Here is a 23,779-nt window from a genome sequence, read left to right on the forward strand (position 1 = left end):
ATCTTTTCCTTTTAAACTCTCCTTTTTTTATGTCTTTTTTTTTTTATTTTTTTGTTTTTGCGCCTGTTTAATACCATTTCGTCCCTCCAGGTCCAAGTCGCCTGGCGGTGATTCGCTGCCTCGCCGGTTACCGCCACCAGAAAACACGCGTGACACGTGTCGGGAAATAGAGTCTGCGCGGAAGCACCGCCTACCGGACCGGTCTAGTTACACACGCGACCCGATAAGGACCGCGCTGCGCTGGATGCATGTTGAAGTCAAAACTTAGACTCCAGCATTTGCGGCTTGTGTGTTACTTGACTCGCTAACAGTGTCATGGGCCAAGTACAATAAATTTGTTAGTTTTTTTTTCAGTTTCTTTTATGAAATTATTTTTTAACAAAAATTTTTATCTGCCCTCATAGTGATTCAATCCAGAACAAGAGACATCAAGAGAGACAAAACAAAACAAAAAAAAAAATGGCTAACAAAAAGAAGCTTCAAGCATGCATTGCTCTTCCAAACAAACCACTGAACCCTGCAAATTGTAGCCCAACCTGCAATGTCGCGCAGCTGCAAAACCATGGCAGTAACCAGTTTTTAATAGACTTGTCTTCTGTCTCTCCACCTCCTCCACCTGCAACAAACCTTTGACGTGATGTGGCTCCTAGAGATAGAAGCAGCAACGACGTGCTAATGACATATACCAGTCGTAGTCCCAGGGAGGGTGAACTTTCGGCATGGAGTTGTTGCCATAGCCATTCTCCAATTCGTCGCGACGGGCATTGCGGAAAGCGCAGCAGCCGACGGAGTAAACGACGATTAGAATGACGAGTACGACGACGTTGAGGATGGAGAGCTTGTGCCAGTCCCTCCTCACTTGCTCCAGCACGCCGGCCTTGCACGAGTCGCAGGTATAGCAGAGGATGTTAGCCGCGTTATTCCACCGGTAGCAGTCCTCATCTTGTGAAGCCACTGCAGCCCCTGCGGCGTAGATGCATGACGTTGGAGGCTTGCAGCACCCTGACTGCAGTCAATCAGTCCAAAATAATTAGTTTGGTGGTTCGATCGTTTGCACGAAGTGGTGATGTCACCTGAATTGGCGTGAGATCCCTTTGGAGGTAGTCCAATGGTGTCCAGTCTGCGATCTTTGAGCACGTCCTCGACGCTACGACGCATGCGATGCCGGCGTTCCAGTATTGCGGCGCCGTGATCTTATGGCGGAGCCACCCGGAGTAGTGGCCGAGGCGGTACTCGTGGTAGACGCGTCCCGGGACAGGGACTTCGCCGCCGCGGCCGGTGACGGCGATGCCGAAGACGATGATGCCGAGGAGGGCCGCAACGAGGAAGAGCATGAGGAGAAGGTAGAGCCAGAGCGCCCACGCCACGTTGAAGCAGGCGCCCACAAGGCCCGCGAGCGAGACGAGCAGCATCATGGAGCCCACCACCAGGAGTGGCGTCTGCAAGAATGAATCGCACGTCGAGGAGCTCCTCCCCAGCCACAGCCCGGTGCCGATGACGGGGATCGACGCCAGCAGCATCAACAGGTTCAAGTACCCGGTCACGGTGTTGCTGAAGCGGTACATTAATTGTCGTCCTCCACAGAATTCTACCCCGGCCCAAAATCTCTTTCTTCCTCTTCTTCTTCTTCTTCTTCTAAGTGATCTTGGTGCGTGCTCTGTCTGCAAGGATTAAAAATGATTTTGAGTGCGGGTTTGCTTTTCTCCCTTTCTCCGTGTCTCGTCGTTTCTTTTTCATTCTTTTTACCCGCTTGTTTCAGAGTGGTCTCCAATCCTGATTTCTTTTCAGAAACAAGACACCTTTTCTTTTCTTCTCTTCTCTTCTGGTAATCAATCACTTCCTTCTTCTGGGTCTCTGAACCAAAGAAGCATCCAAAGATTTGAGCTTGTTGAACATTTCAAATTTATTTCTTGCATGTTAAGCAACAACAAACTCCAACCAACGGAGATTCGTAGAGCTAATTAACATGCAATTTTTGATTATGCTTTATATCAAACAGATTAGATGATCAACTGACCATAGTTACACAAATGAGGTGTAAATTGTATTGGAATGATGAACACAGGCTGTCTTTGACAATTAAGTGGGAAGCGTGGCAGTTAAACATGGCAGCAGGACGTGGAGCAGGGGCCCACCATGTGGTCGTGGATCCGACGAATGGAGCTAGCAGCTGATACGTTGGAGATTGGTGCGGAGGCTCGCCGGATGGTGAGACGTCCAAATGTCGATCGGTCTTTTGCTTCCGTTGGAACTAACCTTTTGTTTGTTTGACGTCACTGTCGATCGGCCTTTTGCTATCGGTGGTCGATGGAACTAACCTTTTGTTTGTTTGACAATCAATTAGGGGATACATCTTAAATAATATCAACTTTTTTAAATTTAATTAAATCGCTGCCACAACTCAAAAGAGAATAAAATCTCTGGATTTTTTATTTAAAAAAATCCCGTTTCTGAGTAGGACGGACGGCACCAACCGCTGGCGTTTCTCTTTCTCCAATCCCAAAGAGGGAGGGATTTTATCCGCTTCCAAAGTCTCCGCTCCAACGGACCAGAATCGACGACCTTCGATCTTCAACTGCCGGCGTGGATTCTCCGACCCACCCTCCTTTGCCACTGATCGAAGGAAGAGAGAAGCTTTCTACCCAAAGAGTCAACCAATGCCGGCGTAGATCATCCTTCGATATATCCCTTCTCCTTCATTCGTCATATTCCGCAGGAGGAAGAGGTGGCGGAGGCAGAAATGAGTGAGAAGGCGGAGGCTCTGTGGTCGGCGTTGCTGACCGGGCGATTCTTCACTCTCGGTCTCGTCATGGCGTGGTACTCTTCCAACATCGGAGTGCTGCTTCTCAACAAATACCTTCTGAGCAACTACGGGTTCAAGTACCCCATCTTCCTCACCATGTGCCACATGACGGCTTGCTCCATCTTCAGCTACGTTGCGATTGCCTGGCTGAAGCTTGTGCCTATGCAGTTTATCCGATCTCGAGTCCAGTTTCTGAAGATTTCCGCCCTCAGCCTCGTGTTCTGCGGGTCCGTGGTCAGCGGCAATGTCTCCCTCCGCTACCTTCCGGTCTCGTTCAACCAGGCGGTCGGGGCTACCACGCCCTTCTTCACCGCTGTGTTTGCGTACATCATGACTCTTCGTCAGGAATCCTGGATCACCTATGCCACCTTGATACCTGTGGTTATGGGTGTCATTATCGCCAGTGGGGTGAGTGCTGTTTCTCCAAGATTTGTAGGAACATAAAATTGGTGTTTTCTTTTCAATTTTACTGATTGCGTTTGGCAATTTTACTGGTTATTGGTACTATTCGCTTCAGAAAATTGGGGAAATGGAAAATGTGATTCAATTGGGATCTTTTTTATTTGATATACTTTGGAACACAATTTCAATGAAGGGGCCTTCATGGGTTAAGGCCCCCTTCTGAGACACACAATCTGACCGATATCCGTGAGTATGCATGCTCCGAACTTAAAATTCTTCCTGTGATTCCAATCTGTATCAAGGCTTCACGTAATCTTATCTAAAGGTTGACTACTCTATTATGAATTAGACTTCACTAAAACTCATTTGGGAAGATTACTTTGACCTCTTGGATCTCTGGCCTCCACTTATTTTGCTCTACCCAACGCTTCAAATCTCTTCATGGCGCAACCTTATTTACGATATTGACTTGTGTCAGGCTCCATTAAGGCAAAACATCTATCTTATGCAGATCATTTGGTACTAGTCATGAGTGTCCTCTCAACATTACTTACCTACATGCTTAGCTTAAGCATGCTACCTGCTCTCAAATGGATCATTGCTATCCACATCATAAATCTACTCGACTTTTATGACTAGTAGATATGAGTTGTTCTCATCCAATAGTTTGCATGGTGTTGTTTAGACATATTGGTTTTATACAGCTAGTTTTATTGGCTAATCAAATATAAGATTGAGATAATTTAATGTTTTATTGTTCAACTTTATAGGGCGAGCCAAGTTTTCATTTGTTTGGTTTCATTATATGCATTGGTGCTACTGCTGCCAGGGCTCTCAAGACAGTGTTACAAGGAATTTTGATGTCCTCAGAAGAGTGAGTATACATTCCTTCTCTTAATTAAAAAGTGCCGTGTATAGATGAGTTTTGTAATTGCTGAATTCAATTTTGAACTTCCCCTGTGTTTATTCCAATACTGCTTGTCGCATGTTCATACTGCTTCATAAGTGTAAAACAATAGTAGTTGTACAATCAAAATGCAATTAACGTTCTGATGTTATGCTTCATATTGAAGGGAAAAATTGAACTCCATGAATCTTCTTCTGTATATGGCTCCTATAGCAGTGATTTTAATACTTCCTGCAACAATTATAATGGAGAAGAATGTGATCAACGTATCACTGGAACTTGCTAGAGAGGACACCAAGTTTATCTTATACCTCCTGTTCAACTCTTCTTTGGCATATTTTGTGAACTTGACCAATTTCTTGGTCACAAAATATACCAGTGCCTTGACTCTCCAGGTATGTTCCATTGGTGCAATTGTTCTTAATGTCAAGTTTTAATTGAGAAAGTCAGTTAGATTGAAAAATATTGAAGAAATCTCTTAGATTTATTTCTTTGACCATTCCCATTCTTTCTAATGTCAAGTTCTTCATAGTTTTATCCATTTTCAATTTGATGATATTGCATTTGTCAGCAAATTGTCAATCTTAAGCAGAATTTATTTACTTTTGTATCTCCACAACAAGCTACATAAAATATTTCAATTTTCTGCCATTTGGATTTTTGCCCAATCTTTAACATGAATGGTGTATCATTGAAATTCATGGATAAACATTGTGCATACAAGTACAGTATACTACTAGTTAATATATAATGACAACTTGAACTTATTATCATTGTTCATCTGCTAGCTATTAGTTGCTTCATGCAATTTCACTGGGTTTTTTTTTCTCTTTGCCTTGTCAGCACTTCACTAATTTCATATTACTTCTTATCGATCTGAATTGCTAACGCAATGAATGCAAAACAACAACTAGAAAAAGATGTCTCTTATGTATTAGTTTGTTTTTGTACACATTTTAGTTATTTAACTAGATATCCGCAAAGCATGCATCATCCATCCTGACTGAAAACGGCAACATCTGCTGGAATTACTACCTCTACAAACTCTGGAAGAAATTTTTGACTAATTAAACTCATCATATATGTACCCTACACTTTTTCGTTGGTGGTTATGAATTCATTGATGAATAGCCTAATAAGAATGACGGTTTGTTCATTGTTCTTTGAAGGTTCTGGGAAATGCAAAGGGTGCTGTGGCAGTTGTCATCTCGATTCTCATATTTAAGAACCCTGTATCTTTTACTGGAATGGCTGGCTACACCCTCACCATTATAGGTGTCATCCTCTACAGTGAATCTAAAAAGCGCAACAAGTGAGCAAGTGCTCCATTCTTTCTCTTCCAATTTACATCGATTGGTTTGACATGGAACAGTCGTAACATTATTTATTTTTGTAAACCAAAAAATCGTTGTATACTACATCCTGATTTGGTTAATGTTAGACGATCATCTTGCTTGAAAATAGTGTAGTTTTGTGGATTGTCTCCTCATTCTCTCCTTCAAAGGCAAACACAATTAAAGTTGAAACACAGTCTTCATGTCGCTTATAGTCAACCAAACTAGATATTGAAAACGTGAACTTTAAGATCTTGACTTGGATACAAACTCATCAAACCCAATACTAACTACGGATTGCAGTTCCAATTGAAAACTATTATCCTGTTTAGATTAAAACTAAGTCAGTGGGTGAGCATGATTGCAATCTATTTCATATAACAATCAAATGCTGATGATACACAGCTTAAGCAATCTATCGTAGAAAAAACAAGAAATATGATACAGACATAGCAGCATCTCTACAGGGGTTATTGAAAGAGTACAAAGTATGAATTATAGCACTCAAAGATGGGTTATTTTGACCGCTCGATTCAGAGGTTATACATCCCAGAAACCAAATAGGAAAATAGGAACAGAGCAAAATAACTCATTTCCTGTAACTAGTAAATCCCATTCTCTGAGTAGTTTTGATCCTCGCTTGTTGACCAACAGAGGGGGAAAAGAATAGGAAACAACAGAACACAAAGATGGAACATATTTGCTAAATCGTTTTGGATTCAAAAAGTGGTTCTCGACTACAGGAAGATCAAAGTTCAGGCTTTTGATTGCACAATTCATGGTTCACACATAAAAGTTATTAACTGGAGCAAATTACAGCCATAGAAGTTATTAACTAGTGCAATTTGTTAATTTATTATTCTTGAAATTTAATTTTTAGTTAAATGCGCCATTTTGTTTAATCAGGTTAAAATGCTCAATTTGTTGCCCAGCCCATAAATCCATCGTCCATTGCGCAATCCGATCGATTTCGTCGTAGCTCTCGTTCCCAATCGATTGTTCTTTCATCCTTCGATCTTCCTCACTTCCATGCCCCCGCCCTTCCCTTCCTCTGCCCTTCTCAAGGCCGCCGTCTCCTTTCCCCCTCGCCACTACCACCAACACCCTCCATCTTCCCTTCTCCATGGACGGAAGCAGCAGCCGCAGCACAAATTGTCTCCGGCGCACACTCGCTTTGGTGGTGACACTGGGAGCGTCGCCTTAAATCTGCCCGTCGCCCAAAGGCGTCACTTTGTTGCCCTAACGAGTGGGTCGGCTTTCCGTGACTCGGCGCGACGCACCGTGGTCGGATCGTGGTGGATGAGGCCCGAATCTGAGCGGCCGACTATAGGCCGAAGCTCCCTGGGCACCAGGAACTGGGCGGCAGCTGGGTCGGATCGTGGAGGCGGTAGCGGCGATAAAGAGAGACTGCAGATCTTGGGTTCCCCGGACCATGGATTGTTGGATAGCAATGGAAGCCACCCTTTATGGGAGAAGAAAGAGAAGAGGGATTCCGGTCCTCCTACATCTTTGCTCACGCTACCAACGCTTCTCACCCTTGGGCGAGTAGCCGCTGTTCCCCTTATCGTGTGCAGTACGTTCTCGAAAATTCCTCTTTCATAGTACATGGACTCCAAAAATAAAGTTTTGCATACTACGGAAAGGGTTTCCTTCTTTGTCTTATCTATGGCTGTAATTTGCTATTATGTAATGTTAGATATTGTTCATCTTCTTCTGTTGTTTTTGCCTCTGATGAATCTCCTAGTATCAGTAAAGCTAGTTCATCTCAGTTGGTAGTTATTACTTAATTGTGCGTTTTTTTTATTGAGTCAAAGCATGGTTACCGAGTGTTCAATTATGGGGCACTTGTATAACCACTGAGCATTCCAACTGGAAATTCAAGTTGACAATTACTTGCTGGCATGTTAGTAGTTTGCTTGATTAATCACATTGGCCAAATCCAATTGTTTTCCATTTCGTTTTGCATTTGATCATTAAGTCGATAACCAGATTCGGGTGGTATCATTATATCTGAGACAGTGGTCCAATAGCTACTTTGAGGTTTTTTTGCCCCTCTAGAGAAAAATCAATGTCATTGTACTAGCAAGTAAAATTGAAGTGGATCAAGGATTTTATCTATAGTAGGCTAACATTGGGAGGATAATCTCTCTCAATCAATTGACTGGTTTGTTGCACATTTCAATCATGCTCCTTTTCTTGAGAAATACTATTTCAATTGTACATTTGAACTCTCAAGCAGTACATTAACAAAGGATAGCTTCAAAGATGATTATATGGGGTGACCAAATTTGTCAGGTTCCCATATGTCAATACTCTTATGCATTCTTATGTATGAAGTAAGAAAGCTATTGAGTAATGGACCATATGTAGGTAAGTTAGTTCATATCAAATTTACCAAGAGCACAAGGGATACTTTAAACAGAGCCCGATCCTAAAAGCTAAGACTTGACTTTGCAACCATTTACATTATAGCATTGGCCTTAGTAGACTGAAAATTTAGATAGAAACAATCACAAAAACTGGAGAAGAAACATGTCATCATTATATTAGGATGTTCCTGTTCTTTCAAAGCCTAGGGGAAAGCCATCAATCTTCAAGGAGTTAAGTACTAAATCTAGCTTCTACTTTCAGCATTTTAACAAATCTATCTTGGACTTAGATAGGCCAATACTAAGCACGTAACTTGTAAATCGTCTTTTCATTCAACAATTAGGATGCAAATTCACATTTCCACCTCTACTTCTACATTGAGTCAGTTCATTATATAGGACTTTTAACTCCACCTCACCAACTAAATCAGGATTAATTTAAATACAATGGAATTGAGCTAAAAGTAGGTTTTATTTATCCTATGTCCTAAACCTAAACACAATCTGCTTTCAAAAATATTGCTGTAAGTTGCCAAACTGGTAGCCTACAGAGAAAAAGGATGCAACATATACTTGCCAACCCATCTTTTTTCCTAGAAGTTGATATCCTGTCTGGTTGAAGAATTATGATGCCATAGATTCTAGAGGGTTTGACATGATTTGTTGTGGTAATCTTGATGCAAGTTACTGGCTATTAGCTATATCTAGAGCTCTTTTTTCAGTTGAACTTCAAGCATTTGGCATATTCAAATCAAGCTATCATTCCATTTACTCATGCCCATAAGTTCAGCCTTCAATATCTCCCTCTTCGCTGAAAGCTCATTTCGTTAAGCTGACATATTGTTTTCCTTATAGCTTATTACATGAATGGTTGGTGGGCAACAACTGCTACAACAAGCATTTTTGTTGCTGCAGCATTTACAGACTGGCTTGATGGTTACATTGCTCGGAAGGTTTGTGGCTTAGTACATATAAATGCATAAATTTCATAACTAGTGTTTTATCTATCTTTCTTTAGTTAAACATAATCTTGCAAGATATTGATATACTACAGAAGCATCTAGGAACTGCTTTTGGGGCATTTTTGGATCCAGTAGCTGACAAGGTTTTGCCATGCTTTCTTTTAAATATTTCTAGCCCTCTCCCTTCCCATTTTTTCCTTCTCTGATATATAGTCCTTTATTTTCATATAATTTTTTTGACAGTTAAAACTTTTGAAAAATTATACTGGTCTTATGTAGCTTATGGTAGCTGCCACATTGGTACTGTTATGTACTACACCATTGGAACCTTCTACATTTGGAGAAGCACCGTGGCTTCTAACAATACCTTCAATTGCAATTATTGGTAGAGAGGTGATCAACTAAATCTGATTCTCTTCTGCTTTGAAGTGGTATTTCATTTCTTATCTAGGTCCATCAATGCATATATTCTTGTCTGTTATACTTCTTTGTTTGTTCCTGATTCCTGGGAGTTAAATTACGAAAGGGTGCTCCTATAATGATAGAGCTTTTAGTTGAAATGTATTTTACATTGTCTCTTGTTTAAGCTAATTATTGAGTTGGGTAATATACTAGAGAAAACACGTTTTACTTATTAATCTTTTATCTCAGGATACTTTTTTGTTTAAGGTGTAACTATAACTAACTTGGTGCTTCTATATGTAATAGTTCCTTGAAAAGGAAAAAATAAAATAAAATAAATAGAAATTTTTAATCACATACCTGACTAACACCACTTCTGGATAATAGCATATTTGGTTTGATATTTCACTATTGGTTGCTAGATCTACCTATTTCAGCATCTATTCAAAAATTTCCACACTAAAGTTTTCTAAATCTAACTCACACACAATACAAGGTGCTATATTTTGTTTAATTGGTTGATTGATGATGGTGTTAGGTTAGTTCATCACGTTGTCTATAATGTTGTTAACTGAAGATGCTCTCCACCTTAGCATGTTGATGTTTGAACCAACAGCTTTATTGTAGACAAGTCGCCTTATCTCTTCCACTCTGCAGATCACAATGTCAGCAGTTAGAGAATGGGCTGCATCTCAAGATAGCAAAATTCTTCAGGTTTCTTCCATGCATCAACCATCTCTTTTAACCATTTATTAATACAAAATCTCATAACCTGTGGCAAGTTATGGCAGGCTGTGGCAGTAAACAAGTTAGGAAAGTGGAAAACAGCAACACAGATGGCTGCATTAACCATACTCCTAGCGACTAGAGATTCCAAGTTGTGTTTTTGCCTTAAAGTTTATTATTTTTCACTTAATATTAGTCGATACTTACTAAGATTATTTTCTTTACAGCCTCGCCGGGATTAGTTGGCTGTTCACTTCTGGTGTAATTTTACTATACACTTCGGCTGCCCTTGCTGTGTGGTCTTTAGTAGCTTACGTGAAAAATATATGGAGGTTCATGCTCGTGTAGCTTCAATCAGTGCCTAAAAGCAAGCAGGCTTTGTCTATTTCCATCCTTGATGATCATAATACCTGAGGAATACCCAAGTAACGTACAAAAATCTTTCCAGTTGATGATTTGTTACATTCTGATAGGCATATAGAGCCGGTGGAGCAATGCCTGTATATTTCTTTGGGTGTGCGAAGTTGAGCAATTTGACTCTGATTGGACCTGTGCGACTTTGCTTCATTTGAGTTCTTGTGCTGATGGATTATTAGTTTGAGACATGGGATGTTGGATATGAATTCGTCTTAACACCTTAGAAATTATAGGTAACGTTCATTATCATTGTTTCTTGCACAGAGTTAAGTGAGGTTTTGTTTAATGATATACTGAATAGTAGTGGTCCGGTAAGGTTTGAAACATCTTTGTCATAATCCTTTTAATTTACTGTAAGAACCGGAGACGTACTAACCACCAAAACATCGTTTATCAAACATAAAATTAAGAAATTCTGCATGACATTCCCCTGCCTAACAGTAGTTCCATCAGAAGTCATGAAAACTATGACAATGTCAGACTATTTTTCTACAAATGAGACACACACGAGGCCCCGCCTGCCCCAATTCACCGAAATGCAAACATGCATCGACTAAAAGTTGCAATAATTGCACATAAAAAACAAAGATCTATTGCCAAATGTAACTATCTACTTCGCCTTCTTCGGAGCCGGCTTTACGGCTTTCTTCGGCTTCTTCGCCGTCGAGGGGTTCTGCGGAGCTGCAACTCTCTTACGCGGGGTATCCTTTCTGGTGGACTTGGCAACCTTCGCAGACGCAGCAACCGTCTTTGGCTTAGGCTTCGCCTGAGACTTCCGGCCTTCTTTGCCGGGGCATCCTTCTTTACAGCCTTCCCCGTCCCCTTCGGCGCCATCTTGGGCTTTGGCTTCGCAGCTGTCTTCGGCTTCGGTTTGACGCCCACACCAGCAGGCTTCTTGGTCTTCGCCTTTGGTTTGAGGGCAATCGCCGAGGTCTTCGGCTTCGATTTGGTGGCGGTAACCGCAGGCTTCGCCTTGGGCTTCTCCGGAGTGGAGAGCTTGTAGGAGCTCTTAACCTTGGTAAGCTTGCCCTCGGCGGCGAGCTTCTTGAGCTGGACGGCGAGGAACTTGCGGAAATTGGACGGCAGATGCCCCTTGTGCTTATCCTCGATATACTTCCCGATAGCATAAGGGCTCGATCCGCTCCTCTCCTTCAGCGTCGCAATCGCCTCTTTGATCATCTAAAACATCGAAAACACAACGTCAGATTCACTACTCCAGAGAATCAAATCAAGCCAAACGATCAAAATCTCAAATTCAGCAAAATGCACAGAATCCTAACCTCGGCATATGGTGGATGAGACGCGGGCTTCCTCGCCTTCGAATCCTTGGACGCCATCGCTAGGGTTTCGCGTACGGAACCAGCGATGCAAAGCGAGGGCATAAGACTGCGAGAATCGGAGAGGGGGTTTGGAGTTTAAATACAGGCAGGAAGGAAGGATGGTGAACGCTGATTGGCTCTCGCAGTCCACATGCGGATCGACCTCCCTCCCCCTCAATTTCAAATGTTGACCCTTGGATCATCCGCTTTCAACGGTCTACGTTGGCCAATAGGTTGAGGATAGAAGGGAGCTTCGAGCCTTTAGTAGGCAATGTGTTTGTCTTGAATCTTAGCTTTCCAAGGAGTCTAATTATGAATTAATCAATTTAAAAGATTGAGCACAAATTTAATTCTAAAATTTAATGGCTTAATATGTCATTAAATGAAGGTATCCCTGCCATACAATATATATTGTCCCATGAGATTTACTTTGCCAAGATTAGCAATAAGATTAAGGGTAACATAAGTCATTAGCAGCATGAGAGCCCATAAGCCCATTCCAAGGCCCAGTCCCAAGCCCATGTATTTTGACCTTTTGATGGAAAATTTTCATTCCCTTCTCAAAAAGTCAAATTAGTGAAAAATGCCTTTAAATGGCTTTAGCCATTCTCTAATTCATTTAGATTTTAGAATGACCTTGAACGAGACTTATAGATTTAAGGTTGGAAATTTAGTAGCAGAGACAGAAATTTGGGGTCTAAGTTGACTTTTAAAATTGCAACTTTTCTTTGTTTATCTAGATCATACACCAGCCCTGTATGACTAATTAAAATGCGTGCATCTTGACAATATGAAGAATTAGACTTTGGTTCCCATCTTTTCATACTTTCAACCAAAATTTGAGTTGACTTTTCGCTGCTTGGCTTCTAGATCTCCCCTAACTGCCCATTCCGGACACCTAAAACTAGCAGAAAATTGGCAGACGACAGTCTGCAGATACTCGTACTTCATCCTCTTACCAATGAACAAGTCCCTGATCACTTTATCTGAATCCTTTTCGAGATCAAATAAATCAAAACTGATGAACTTACTTGATCGAGACTTGAGTAGCACTAGCAAGAAGCAACGTCCGCAATGACGCTGCAACAGCCAACTAGCTACAGTAGAAAACACCAAATTGGCATCGATCTCTAAATTAATCCACTTAATTAATATTCTAGAGGTCAATGACTCATTTCGTGTGGCTGTTGATCTCTGTTATTAAATATTTCTATATAAATTAATGCGAGTTTAGCAGGACTTTCGAAGTCTTACGGATTGGTTTGACTCAGTGAGTTGAGGCAAATAAACAGCATTTGATAGGCCATCATCTGCAGCCTGTTCAAGTGGATTAATTATTGCGGAAGCTAGCTAATATCTGCAAGGAAGCCTTAATTCAGTTAATTAATTAGTAGGCAAACAAGTGTATATCTTTTCTGTGTTCTGATGAAACTCCACCTAGTTTCTGCAAAGTAAGAAGGGGAAAAAAGAACGTTAGCTGTTGTTGTTTAGTTGAGATTAAGCTTGTAACTACGATTTAATGATTGTTTGTTTAATTATCTGAATATATAGATGATCCTAATTGCTAGCTAAGCTTAGTGGATAACCACAAAGATTAAAATAGCCAGACCTGTGCTTGGTGTCTCTCATGGAAGTCACACTTAGGATGAGGGCAACTTGCACGCACAGGAAGAATTTAACGACGTCAACGATCGATGTGCGTCTGTTGCTTATAGACGAAGACAAATTTACGCATGACTATGGAGTACCTCCAGCTTGCTTCGGAATCTAGACAAACTAATGAGCAACTATCATGAACTATGGATCCAAATGAAATTCTGACCTGATCAGATATATAGATATATAATAGCTGCAAATAAGAAAACCTACTCGACAATGACTGATCAACTACTAACTCGATCGCAACAAAGTGAGGTGCTACTGATTAATAAGGAAACCTACTTGGTGACGACGACTGAATATTGCATTCTAAACGACTAAACGCACGCCAAAGTCTGAAACGCTGCTTCTGCTACCGTTGCTGTCATGCTTGTCCTCCATGAAAACTACACGCCCCAGTTGTCAGCGACTGGTTCGTATCACCAACAACCTTCCGACAATCCGATCCCTTCGTACATTTAGTTACCGAATCAGGTTGCCTATAAGTAGCAAGCATTTGCTCGCTTCTCTGCTTCCATTCCGTCTCCTGTTTAATTTTGTGTTGATTGATAGCGATTAATTGTTTCTGGTTAAATAGGATGAAGCGATTTAGCGATCACGTCGTCGTCGACGTCGTCGAAGATGAGGAAGCAGAGATCGAAAGCGTACGACTGGCCAACCTCTTGATGCTTCTCTCGCGCGACGGCGAAGGTATCATCGACGTGTCCACCGGCCGGTCCGCGTCGCCCGACCGGGTCTTCGAGTGCAAGACCTGCAACCGCCAGTTCTCCTCTTTCCAGGCGCTGGGCGGCCACCGGGCCAGCCACAAGAAGCCGAGGCTCTCCGACGACACCCACGGCGGCGAGGTCGCCAAGCCCAGGGCGCACGAGTGCTCCGTCTGTGGCCTCGAGTTCGCCATCGGCCAGGCCCTGGGCGGCCACATGAGGCGTCACCGGACCGGCCTCGCGGCCGCCGGGAGGTTCGACGCCGAGAAGAAGACCGAGGAGAGGTCGAGGGGCTTGTGGTTGGACCTCAACGCGCCGCCGGCTGACGGCGAGGGTGACGCTGTAACAAAATTTTTGAGTTTGAGAGTTTAGATTCGGGTCCAGTACTGGCGTTAGATTCTTTCCATTGCGATCATTATCTTTTGTTTTGTTCGCGCATGGAGATGGAGCTTGATATTTATTTATACTCGTGAGATTTAATTGTATTTGTTGCTGCTCAAACTGGTTTCAGGAGGGAAAATCTTTGGATGACAAGATATGTAATATTTTGGATAGAGGAAGTCGTGAGAGTTTTGATCTGTATATAATTTGGGATTTGAATTGGAATGTTTAATGATTTCTTTTTCTTTTTCTGATTCAAGTAGGGCATGGAAGAAGACATGGAATATGTAATAGTGTGGATCATGGATGAGCCTAAAAGACAAGTTCTATGGTGTTAACTCAGGCTCCAGCCGACGAAAAATTCTATTTTTTTTCCTAATTGAAAATAAAATTTTAAAAAGCAGAAAAGAAACTAAGAAAAATATATACATTCGTTATCTTTTTTTTGATGAACTCAAGGAGATTTTGGCTTCTTCCGAAGGCTGCTCAAAATCCTTTCTCACCTTGATGTTGACTAAAAAGACATCTGCTTTAATTGCCATACTGTTCGTGAAACTCCTTTGACTTTTTAATGAGTTGCATGATAAGTTCATCAACCATGAAGGAAACACACATCGATACAGCATAGCTAGAGATCTGCCAGCCTTCGAATCGCTGAAGCCCACTTAAATTCACACAATGAAATTCCTTTTCATAGTCTTACTGTTACACTTCCTGCTTGTCTTGTACAAGATAATGGCTTTATTGGCACTCATAAAACAAACAACAAAACTCTTAAAGCATCTGCTAGCTTCTTCAGTCATGCAGGGAGGAAACACCTTTGAAATGATTTTTAACAAGAGTTCTAGTCTCTCTTTCAGTTCAAGAAGATGGAAGATTATCAGATGACCGTAAAAGCTATTTTCTTAAATGAAAATCTTGAAGAGAATGTCTATATCGAACAACAACTGAATTTTACCATCAAAGGACAAGAAAAAAAAGTATATAAATTTTAAAAAAAATTCTTTAAAAACTAAAGCAAGCGCCTAACTCAAGAATTGATGAACACTTTGTAAATGAATGTCTCACAAAGTATCTCTATAAACATATGTATACTTGAAGAATAATTTATAAGTAGATATTCTGTTAGTATGTCTTTATGTGAATAATTTAATTTTTACAAATAATAATATCTCTATAGTTAAAGAATTCAAGCAATTAATAAAGAAGTTTGAGATGATAGATTTGGAATTGATGAGATATAAAGAAAAAAGGAAATCTTTATATCATAAGAAAAATATGTCATAAATTCTGAAAAATTTCTCAATGAATGATTGTAATGCTATAGATATAACCGTTGAGTATGGTATTAGATGACTAAAAATGGATAAGGCAAACTTGTGAATTTGACTTATTATAAGAGTCTTATGGGTTGCCTTGAGTACTTATATATTATTAAAAGTTGATTTGGTAGGTATATAGAAACTCCAAAAACTTCTTATTGATATGTAGCTAAGAGAATTCTTAAATATGTAAAATGGATAATTGATTATGAGATTCTCTATTCATCAACGAAAAGATATAGAATTTTTTGATTTTAGTGATAGCGATTGGTTGGAAGTTATATGATGGTCACAAGAACGCTACTGAATACGTGTTTTATCTTGGTAATTAATGTTGCTTTCATTTGGTCTTCAAAAAATAATCAATTATTACTCTATCAACCTGTGAAACAGAGTATATTGCTGTAGCCCTTTGTATTTGTCATGTTATTTGAATAAAGAGATTATTTCAGGATCTTAGATTGCAATAAGAAACTACAACCAAAATCTACTTGAGTAACAAATCAAAATTTATTTTAGCCAACAACCCAGTTCATCATGAAAGATCCAAACATATTGATACTCGCTTTCATTTTATAAGAGAGTATATTAAGTCAAAAGAAATAGAACTACTTCATATGAAGTTAAATGTTCAAGTAAAGTAATTGATATATTTATAAAACCTTTAAAAGTAGAAGTTTTTCGATACTTAAGAAATTTGTTGAGAGTTTGAAGAAAAACAAGTTTAAATTGGGAGATGTTGGCATGTAAATTTATTCCAAAGATAAATTAATTACTTCAACAATGTTAGAAAGTAGTCAAAATTAATTTGACAACTGTTTATCAACTAAATAAAGTTTGATGAAATTTTTTATAATAAAAGTTATTAGTATAGAAAATAATAAAATCTAATTGTGTGTTGAATGATATTGTATTAATTGTAGAAGGATATGGAAGCATGAATGTTAAGTATATAAATAGAAATCTTATATGATTTTATATTTATATATATATATATATATTCCAACAGGATGCATGCCGGTCTCACAGACAAATAATATCTATTTCACACATCAGTCAGGCAGAGTAAGATATCTATCAGGGATTCTATATAAATACTTGATAAGATATAAAGTGTCAGATACTTTCATCATATATATCTCCCACTCATCTGGTTGATGGCGATGCCAGTGCTGCAAATTTGGACTCCAAATTCATGCGAGCCCATCCATAATTGTCGCCAATGCCTTCACGTACGTATGGAATATCCATGTCGTATTGGACTCCAATGCCTTGAGATAATATTCATGCATGTCGTTTTGGGGGCCGGGGTTATCTTATTTTGCTCCACCACTTCTTACAGATAGCAACTTGCCTGTGACTGGACCACCACGAGCTTCATGTATGCAAGGAACAGAACAGAAGCCTAATTTAGGTTGCTGCTGCCAAAATATTCTTAGATTTTGCCCTCTTCTACTCAGCATTCATTATCTGAATATAATCGCTATAGTGTTTGGTCGTGTAATACGAATGCTCCTTTGTTAAAGTTGTCTGCATTTGTTTCTGACCTAATATTGAAAATGAAAATGTTTTCCTTTTCTAATGCAAGAAGAGATCAGTTATTTAGTTGCTTGCATGCATTTGGTCCCTGCATCAACAATGCAACCACTCGTTAGACAACCAAAAGTCCAAAATGATACTATCACTATTCACTATCAGGGATGGGATGGGCATTAATTTAGTTGCTGGTTATATATTGCTGTAGCAGAAAAGGATGTCTGACCTCAAAATTGCCTGGTGATGGAGCACTTGCCTTAGTTTAGTCAGAAGATAATACCAAGATAATATGCAGCTGCAGAAGAAAGGACATGCACTAGAATTGGAACGACAGGAAGCTTTCGGAGTAGTGCACTTCCTTATCAATGCCCTTTATATATATATATGACTTATCAGAGCCGCGATCCCATTGGCATGACTCAAAACTGCAAGCAACATCACAGCCCAGCAGCTTAAACTAAGCTTAATTTCCTTTAGCATCTTCTTTGTTTGTTTGTTTGAAGCCCTCTCCTGTCCCAGTTTCAGATTCTTCTCGAGCTAAAATGCATTTATAGATGAATTCAACGCTGGTTTGAGCTACAAAAGTGTGTCCGATCGAGCTTATCTTTGATGGTTCTGATGCACAATTAATTTTCAGGGAAAGATCATTAATTGATCATGCAGGCATAGAGGTTGCATACATGCCTTCAATTACGCAACATGGAAAATCTATTTCACAAGCTTAAGATTGTACAACTAATGCTTCTGTGAGTATTTTCAAGACTATCACCTTGCCATTGACAGCAAGATGATACAACCTTTTGACAAAGGATAGTTAAAGCTTAATTGCAGTACTATAAAGCATCTCAGTTGTCTACTAACTAAGCTATATTTAGTACTTCTAAGACTACTGTGATCAGCACTGGAAAAAGTAGATCATATCCATATCTGTAACTCTTCGTCATCTACTCCCACAGTACGGATTCAGAACACTTTTCTGCAACCTCCATCCTTGTCCCCTTCGATGCTCAGTGCACCATCCGAGTTCTCCGAGGCAGATATCTCATCCCATATCTGATCCATACTATATCCATCTCCATCCACCACAAGTCCTACTACTTCACTGTTCGATGACGACGGTGAACTCATCCTCAGTTCTTCCGCCTTCTTCCTCGTGTGAGTCCTCCAGTAGTTCTTGATCTCGTTGTCTGTACGACCAGGAAGGCACCGTGCAATCTTGGACCACCTAGGAAGAAATAAAACTGAAGTTGTATTCGGATCATTTAAACAGAGTTGGCACGATATATATATGTAGCATTTAGATTGGAATAGCTCGATCGTTGAGCTTCTGCTTGTTGTACTCAAACCTATTGCCCCACTTGGCGTGGAGTTGAACGACGAGGTGCTGCTCGTGGGGTGTCAAGCGGCCGTGTTTGAGGCCGGGGTGGAGGTAGTTGACCCACCGGAGCCGGCAACTCTTGCCGGACCTGTTGAGACCTGCAAACAAAAAGGAAGGGGGCATGCCTGCAAGGTTAAAGCAATGGGAGAGCCGGAGCTATCACTACACCCTGCCAACCCTCAAACCTGACACCTTCGCTACGTTATCCCAACGACGCTCACCGAACAAGCGCACGGAAAATACGAGTCGAGCGTCCTCCTCCTCCGTCCACGGCCCTTTCCTCCCCACCGCCGCCATTTTTAATTGCCTATGTCCTCTTCTTCTTTTTTCCTTTTTTGCTCTTCTTCTCTGTTCCGCCGATATTTATAGTCATCAGCGACGGGCTCAGCTGATGTCATGCCTGATAGATCTCCCATTTTTCATCTTAAATTGTCCTTGTTTGAGGCAGTATTTACATTCATCTCGCAATATATTCAGAATTCTTAATTATCGTTCCATAAATCTTGAAGACGCGACGATTTCGCTTGTGAAATCTAGATTCTGAATTCTGCCCGCTACAAGTGCTTCCCCTGTTTCACCCAACTTGTTCTTCGCATCTTTGCACATTCTGACACCAAGATTTTACTGCTACTCGATAGGAATTTTTCTATACCGGCAATTTTCTGGTATTTATTTTAGAGTATCCATGTTCCTCGTGGTATTTTTCTACACCAAGTTCCTCAGGATCCAACTAATCAGGACGGTTTGGATCGCACTAGCTACTAATTTACTTAAATAATTACATCAACTCGATCTTAATTGGACTAGACACCGCTAAATTTAGGAGTATCAATGTTGAATATGAATTTTTCTACTTTGTTGCCTCTGTTTGGCTGAATAAGAAATGAGGTGATGCCTAATAGTGAGCATTGTAATCCGAAACTAATAAATCAAATTGAGTTAAAGCAATTCAAATTATATATTTTGATAGATAAACTATGTATATATTAAAATTTTATGTTCTTTAATCAACATAAATAATCTTAAATGATAACTTTTTATCATTAATCACAATAGATTAAATTAAATTATAATTTATTTATAATCATTAATAATTATCAAATGGTTTTAATTTAGATTTTTAAAAGAAAAAAAATATTTTGATTAAGTTTTGAATGTATTACTGAATCGTGCCCGACCTAATAATGTTTTAATTTTTTTAGTCATAAAAATTTGAGGAAATATTAAGATATTTTTGTATTGTTTTTTATTAAATATTTAATATATAAATTTTAAATTGGATTTCCAAGTTATGAAAATCTCCCATCAATATAATAACAAGTTGGCATATTCTTCTATACAAAATTTTTATTTTAATGTATAGGTTCATTGCCCAAAAGGTACAAGCCATATTGATAGTTTTTCAAGGTTCCTTCTCGTTTCTCAAATATTAACCTTTATAGTTCGACAAGTGCCAATTAGAAGATTGTAGGAAATATTTCAAACATTACGTGATATTAATTTGGATTGATGAATAAGAAGAAAATACTGAGGGAGGAATAAGAGGAAGAAAAATATAGGAAAAATTATGTTTGTTTTTCTTTAATTTCCAATTCCTCTATTTATTTACGCAGTCACTCAGGATCTAAACGTTTCCAATTCCTCTAATATTTATTTTGGCAGAGACCCAAAATAGTGAAAATGTGTTAGAAGAAGGCCCATTTCTAATATCAGTGGATATTATAGAACCACATTGATCTATCTGAACAAATGGAGTTAATTTGCTACCAATTCAAGAAATATATATGGACTGAATTTTTTTTTCCTTTTTCTTGTTTTTTAAGAACAAACAGGATGATCACGGTCAGTACCAAATGTTGGTGATTCATGTATTAATTATTCCCGCGTTATAAACAAATCCAAAGATCGATCGATATATGAACAGTCGTACTTCCTCACCAGTTACAATAACTCTCCGCTGCTCTTGAGCCTTGCCGTCACCGCCCCAGCCGGAGCTCAAGATCCAATTCTGCATCCACCACTCCGGGCATCCCCATCCCCTCCTTCTCCGCTTCATCCTCGCCGAGGCTCTTCGACGCTCGCGAAGAGGGTGACATGCAAGCGATTCCATCGGCGGAGACAGCAACGTCGAAGGAGAATTGCGCGAAAGGAGAGGTGCACTTGAGCCTGGTCTTGTCCTTGCGGTGCAAGTTCATGTGGCCTCCGAGGGCTTGCGCGTTGGAGAACCCTCTCTTGCAGAAGGTGCAGTCGAAGGAGCGAGAGGAGCTATTAGAACTGCTCCGGACGTCGACGTTGCGTCCGCCGCCGCTCTCTCGATCCGGTTTGTTGTAGAGGCGACGAGGAGTGGCCGGATCCGTAATCTCCATGGCTGGTTTGCGCGAGGGTTGCGGGCATACTACGAAGGGAGACGGAGAGGTGAGAAAGAGAGTTGGTCAGTGGTTTGTCTTGTCCTGTGACGTCTGTTGCATAGTGTTCATATATATATATTTGGAGTAGTTGGCAAGAGGTCATGAAGAAAGAGATTGTTAATCATATCAATTGTCGAAGTGTAATTTGTAATCTCATCAGTCAAATTAAATTTCGTTCATGGTTAAGCATTTATAGGCAATACAGAAAGACCACAGTTAGTCGACCAAAATACTCTACGCATTTTAAAAATCATATCTTTTTTTTAATATTGATGATTAGTATAATCCTTTATATATGGAGGCTAGGGTCCCAGAATTCATGCTTGTGTCATCAGATGAATATGAAATTGATGAAAACTTGGATACGATTTCGTATCGATATAGGATGCTTCCCAGTACTGTCATCCTCCACCAGATATATATATATATATATATATACTAATAAATTAGTTCATATTTTCATTTAAAGGTGTGTGTGTTTTTCATTTCTCTAGAACTTAATTGAAGTAGTATTTATGGAACCGGAACAAATAGAAATTTCCAAGTTGTTTAATTTTTTATCAATTCCAAAATGACGGGACTAGGAAAAAAAATGGATACTAGGTCAAGACTGTTGCCGGCCTTAAATCGTAATAAAACGGTGGGATGTGGCAGTCCCATCGTTCACTGACGAAAGTGGAGAGACGGCCTGGCCTTACTTTAATATTCTCAATGGTGAGTCGCTCGGCTCACCGGGACCGTGGCCAGAATTTGAAATTAGAGATGGCAATTTCTTTACAATCCGATGAGAAATATATCCGAATATATATGATGGAATTTCCTTATAATATGAGAAATTATATATTATATTATATATATATATTAAAATTATAATCCGAATTAGATCTAATTAAATATGAATATTTTTAAATAAGAATATAGAGATAGATCTAACAAAATTATTTATATCCGATTCAAATATTTAATTAAATTATATATATATATATATATATATATATATATATATTCATTGATTTTTTATTTCATTGATGATCAATTAAAGAAAAAATAATTCTGATTTTTTTTCTTTTTTGATTTTTATCCTTTGATTTTTATTGATTAAAATTATTAATATAAAGGATATTTAATTTTTTTAATGGATATGAAGATGAGAGTGTATATCTGATAGATAAAGATGAAAATTAAATTTTTAATAAAAATAAAAATAATAATTGAGGATATAGACTAAGAATATGAACTCAAATCTATCCCTATTGAAAATGGACCGACGTCAGCGTCCCACCCTATGCATATATAATAATATATATATATAGTAATAGATATCTATAGATTTGAGAAATAATTCACTGACAAAAACAAAATTATTTTCTTCGATTCTCCTTTGAGAAGGCTCTCTAAGTAAACAAGTTTTATTTGTTCTTTTCATCCTCCTAGAACTAGGGATGTAATGGCTCATATTTAAATCAAAGTCCATATTTTTTATTTTCATCCATGTATTATATTTATCTTCATTCTTATCTTTATCCTCATCAAATATTTAATTTTCATCTTCATCTTGATATCTACCGGATGATCAAATATTCATCATCATTCTCATAGTCATATAATTTTTTTCATCTCATCTAACTATTGTTATTCAACATATTAGAATGTTAGAAAATTAAATTTATTTTTCTTTAATTGATCATCAATAAAATAGAAATATATATATATAATTTAATTAAGTATTCAAGTCAAATATAAATAATTTTATCAAATCCACATTAACATTCAAATTTGCTTTAATATTCGAATTCAAAAATTTACATACCCAATTACAAGATTATTAAATCAGGTCTAAAAAAATTTTCATTCATTCAAATAGAAAATCGAATCCTTCATTGGATTTAAAGGAAGAGAAATAATAGACTACATGAAAATCGACATCCCTACTCTATTCCCTTTCTCCACCTTAACCTCCTCTTCCTTGTCGACCGAAGTAAACATGGCATTGCAGCTGAACCTTCCGGACCCCTCCGCGTTGAAGCCCAATACTCGATATCATCTATTAATTTTCTTGATGTTACTTCTCGGTCTAACAAACCCTAAACCAGTAGGATGGCTTTAATTTCCCAGCTTGTAACAAGAAAATTCCTAAGAAGCACCAAGTGCTAGTAGGTTGTATCATTGATTCAGAATACTGATTCTTCGATTAACCTTTCTAATAAACTATGTACACAAACACAAACGTATTCACGTCGTGTGTGAGCTTTCTATAATCATAATTTTTAAAATTTACACGAAGTAGTTATTAGCATGGATTACAAATGGCAATCAAAGGATTTCTTTAAACCAGAAAACAAAAACAAAAAATCCTTGATGCATTTCACCTGATGTAACAATATATATCTACCTATTCCGATTATTTGTCACGTAGAGGGAGTCTCCTTTGCTAAAATGCCTTCGAGCGTTTCCCTGGTCACCCACTGTTCACATCTTAATACACGATTAATGGAAGAGATGGAACTAGAATATGTCTGGATGGAAACCACCTGACTTGGAACTCGGTATCTTGTGCTCTCTGAAGATGGACCCTCAATGCATAATTACTCATCTGAAAAAGCCAATTAGTGTTTAATCATTCAACAAAAGAAAACATCTTCGAATCAAGTTGGAAAGTTATGGGAAGAGTTTGCCAGGCCGTAGCATTTGAACTAGAAAACTTGTAATGATGAGCAACTTGTCATTACCTCCAGTGCCCGGACTTGTTC

At 39.0% G+C, this 23,779-nt stretch overlaps 6 protein-coding genes and 1 pseudogene across 7 annotated transcripts; 3 read left to right on the forward strand and 4 right to left on the reverse strand.

Moving 5' to 3' along the window:
* Positions 1 to 525: 525 nt before the first annotated feature.
* LOC141841701 (tetraspanin-6) lies at positions 526 to 1,622 on the reverse strand. 2 transcript variants are annotated; one of them, XM_074729885.1, is made up of 3 exons: positions 1,074 to 1,622; positions 687 to 1,006; positions 526 to 616 (listed from the first exon to the last, which is right to left on the reverse strand). In XM_074729885.1, exons 1-3 carry the CDS (start codon positions 1,563 to 1,565, stop codon positions 580 to 582), a joined length of 849 nt encoding a protein of 282 aa, XP_074585986.1. In that variant the 5' UTR covers positions 1,566 to 1,622; the 3' UTR covers positions 526 to 579. The 2 variants fall into 2 exon arrangements, with proteins under 2 accessions (XP_074585986.1, XP_074585985.1); XM_074729884.1 differs by having other exon boundaries at positions 568 to 1,006.
* Positions 1,623 to 2,444: 822 nt separating this feature from the next.
* On the forward strand, positions 2,445 to 5,573 carry LOC141840293 (putative sugar phosphate/phosphate translocator At3g11320). The gene is made up of 4 exons (XM_074728234.1): positions 2,445 to 3,211; positions 3,976 to 4,079; positions 4,279 to 4,507; positions 5,282 to 5,573. Exons 1-4 carry the CDS (start codon positions 2,741 to 2,743, stop codon positions 5,426 to 5,428), a joined length of 951 nt encoding a protein of 316 aa, XP_074584335.1. The 5' UTR covers positions 2,445 to 2,740; the 3' UTR covers positions 5,429 to 5,573.
* Positions 5,574 to 6,408: 835 nt separating this feature from the next.
* On the forward strand, positions 6,409 to 10,576 carry LOC141839356 (CDP-diacylglycerol--glycerol-3-phosphate 3-phosphatidyltransferase 2-like). The gene is made up of 7 exons (XM_074727083.1): positions 6,409 to 7,019; positions 8,671 to 8,768; positions 8,870 to 8,920; positions 9,057 to 9,170; positions 9,837 to 9,893; positions 9,971 to 10,056; positions 10,133 to 10,576. Exons 1-7 carry the CDS (start codon positions 6,476 to 6,478, stop codon positions 10,251 to 10,253), a joined length of 1,071 nt encoding a protein of 356 aa, XP_074583184.1. The 5' UTR covers positions 6,409 to 6,475; the 3' UTR covers positions 10,254 to 10,576.
* Positions 10,577 to 10,743: 167 nt separating this feature from the next.
* Positions 10,744 to 11,694, reverse strand: LOC141841841 (uncharacterized; annotated as a pseudogene).
* Positions 11,695 to 13,840: 2,146 nt separating this feature from the next.
* Positions 13,841 to 14,589, forward strand: LOC141841856 (uncharacterized). The gene has a single exon (XM_074730053.1). The coding sequence runs from the start codon at positions 13,879 to 13,881 to the stop codon at positions 14,374 to 14,376; it is 498 nt and encodes a 165-aa protein (XP_074586154.1). The 5' UTR covers positions 13,841 to 13,878; the 3' UTR covers positions 14,377 to 14,589.
* Positions 14,590 to 18,187: 3,598 nt separating this feature from the next.
* Positions 18,188 to 18,918, reverse strand: LOC141841730 (myb-related protein MYBAS1-like). The gene is made up of 4 exons (XM_074729920.1): positions 18,807 to 18,918; positions 18,590 to 18,719; positions 18,260 to 18,468; positions 18,188 to 18,219 (listed from the first exon to the last, which is right to left on the reverse strand). The coding sequence occupies exons 1-4, from the start codon at positions 18,916 to 18,918 to the stop codon at positions 18,188 to 18,190; spliced, it is 483 nt and encodes a 160-aa protein (XP_074586021.1).
* Positions 18,919 to 20,597: 1,679 nt separating this feature from the next.
* On the reverse strand, positions 20,598 to 20,987 carry LOC141837202 (uncharacterized). Its single transcript, XM_074724644.1, has one exon. The coding sequence runs from the start codon at positions 20,985 to 20,987 to the stop codon at positions 20,598 to 20,600; it is 390 nt and encodes a 129-aa protein (XP_074580745.1).
* Between the last annotated feature and the right edge of the window lie 2,792 nt (positions 20,988 to 23,779).

The sequence above is a fragment of the Curcuma longa genome, chromosome 11, assembly GCF_044706935.1.
Source record: "Curcuma longa cultivar G26 ecotype Majalengka, Jawa Barat chromosome 11, ITB_CL_G26_1.1, whole genome shotgun sequence".
Taxonomy (NCBI): Eukaryota; Viridiplantae; Streptophyta; class Magnoliopsida; order Zingiberales; family Zingiberaceae; genus Curcuma; species Curcuma longa.

Excerpts from the sequence above, each read along its gene's own strand:
- LOC141841701 (XM_074729884.1), bottom strand. The coding sequence starts at position 1,565 with ATGTACCGCTTCAGCAACACCGTGACCGGGTACTTGAACCTGTTGATG. Across the intron at positions 1,007-1,073 it reads GGGATCTCACGCCAATTCAG|TCAGGGTGCTGCAAGCCTCC; the intron begins GTGACATCACCA and ends GATTGACTGCAG.
- LOC141840293 (XM_074728234.1), top strand. The coding sequence starts at position 2,741 with ATGAGTGAGAAGGCGGAGGCTCTGTGGTCGGCGTTGCTGACCGGGCGA. Across the intron at positions 3,212-3,975 it reads GTGTCATTATCGCCAGTGGG|GGCGAGCCAAGTTTTCATTT; the intron begins GTGAGTGCTGTT and ends TCAACTTTATAG. Across the intron at positions 4,508-5,281 it reads CCAGTGCCTTGACTCTCCAG|GTTCTGGGAAATGCAAAGGG; the intron begins GTATGTTCCATT and ends TGTTCTTTGAAG.
- LOC141839356 (XM_074727083.1), top strand. The coding sequence starts at position 6,476 with ATGCCCCCGCCCTTCCCTTCCTCTGCCCTTCTCAAGGCCGCCGTCTCC. Across the intron at positions 8,921-9,056 it reads TGGATCCAGTAGCTGACAAG|CTTATGGTAGCTGCCACATT; the intron begins GTTTTGCCATGC and ends GGTCTTATGTAG. Across the intron at positions 9,171-9,836 it reads TTGCAATTATTGGTAGAGAG|ATCACAATGTCAGCAGTTAG; the intron begins GTGATCAACTAA and ends TCCACTCTGCAG.
- LOC141841856 (XM_074730053.1), top strand. The coding sequence starts at position 13,879 with ATGAAGCGATTTAGCGATCACGTCGTCGTCGACGTCGTCGAAGATGAG.
- LOC141841730 (XM_074729920.1), bottom strand. The coding sequence starts at position 18,918 with ATGGCGGCGGTGGGGAGGAAAGGGCCGTGGACGGAGGAGGAGGACGCT. Across the intron at positions 18,469-18,589 it reads CACGCCAAGTGGGGCAATAG|GTGGTCCAAGATTGCACGGT; the intron begins GTTTGAGTACAA and ends ATTTCTTCCTAG. Across the intron at positions 18,220-18,259 it reads TGCCTCGGAGAACTCGGATG|AAAAGTGTTCTGAATCCGTA; the intron begins GTGCACTGAGCA and ends TGGAGGTTGCAG.
- LOC141837202 (XM_074724644.1), bottom strand. The coding sequence starts at position 20,987 with ATGGAGATTACGGATCCGGCCACTCCTCGTCGCCTCTACAACAAACCG.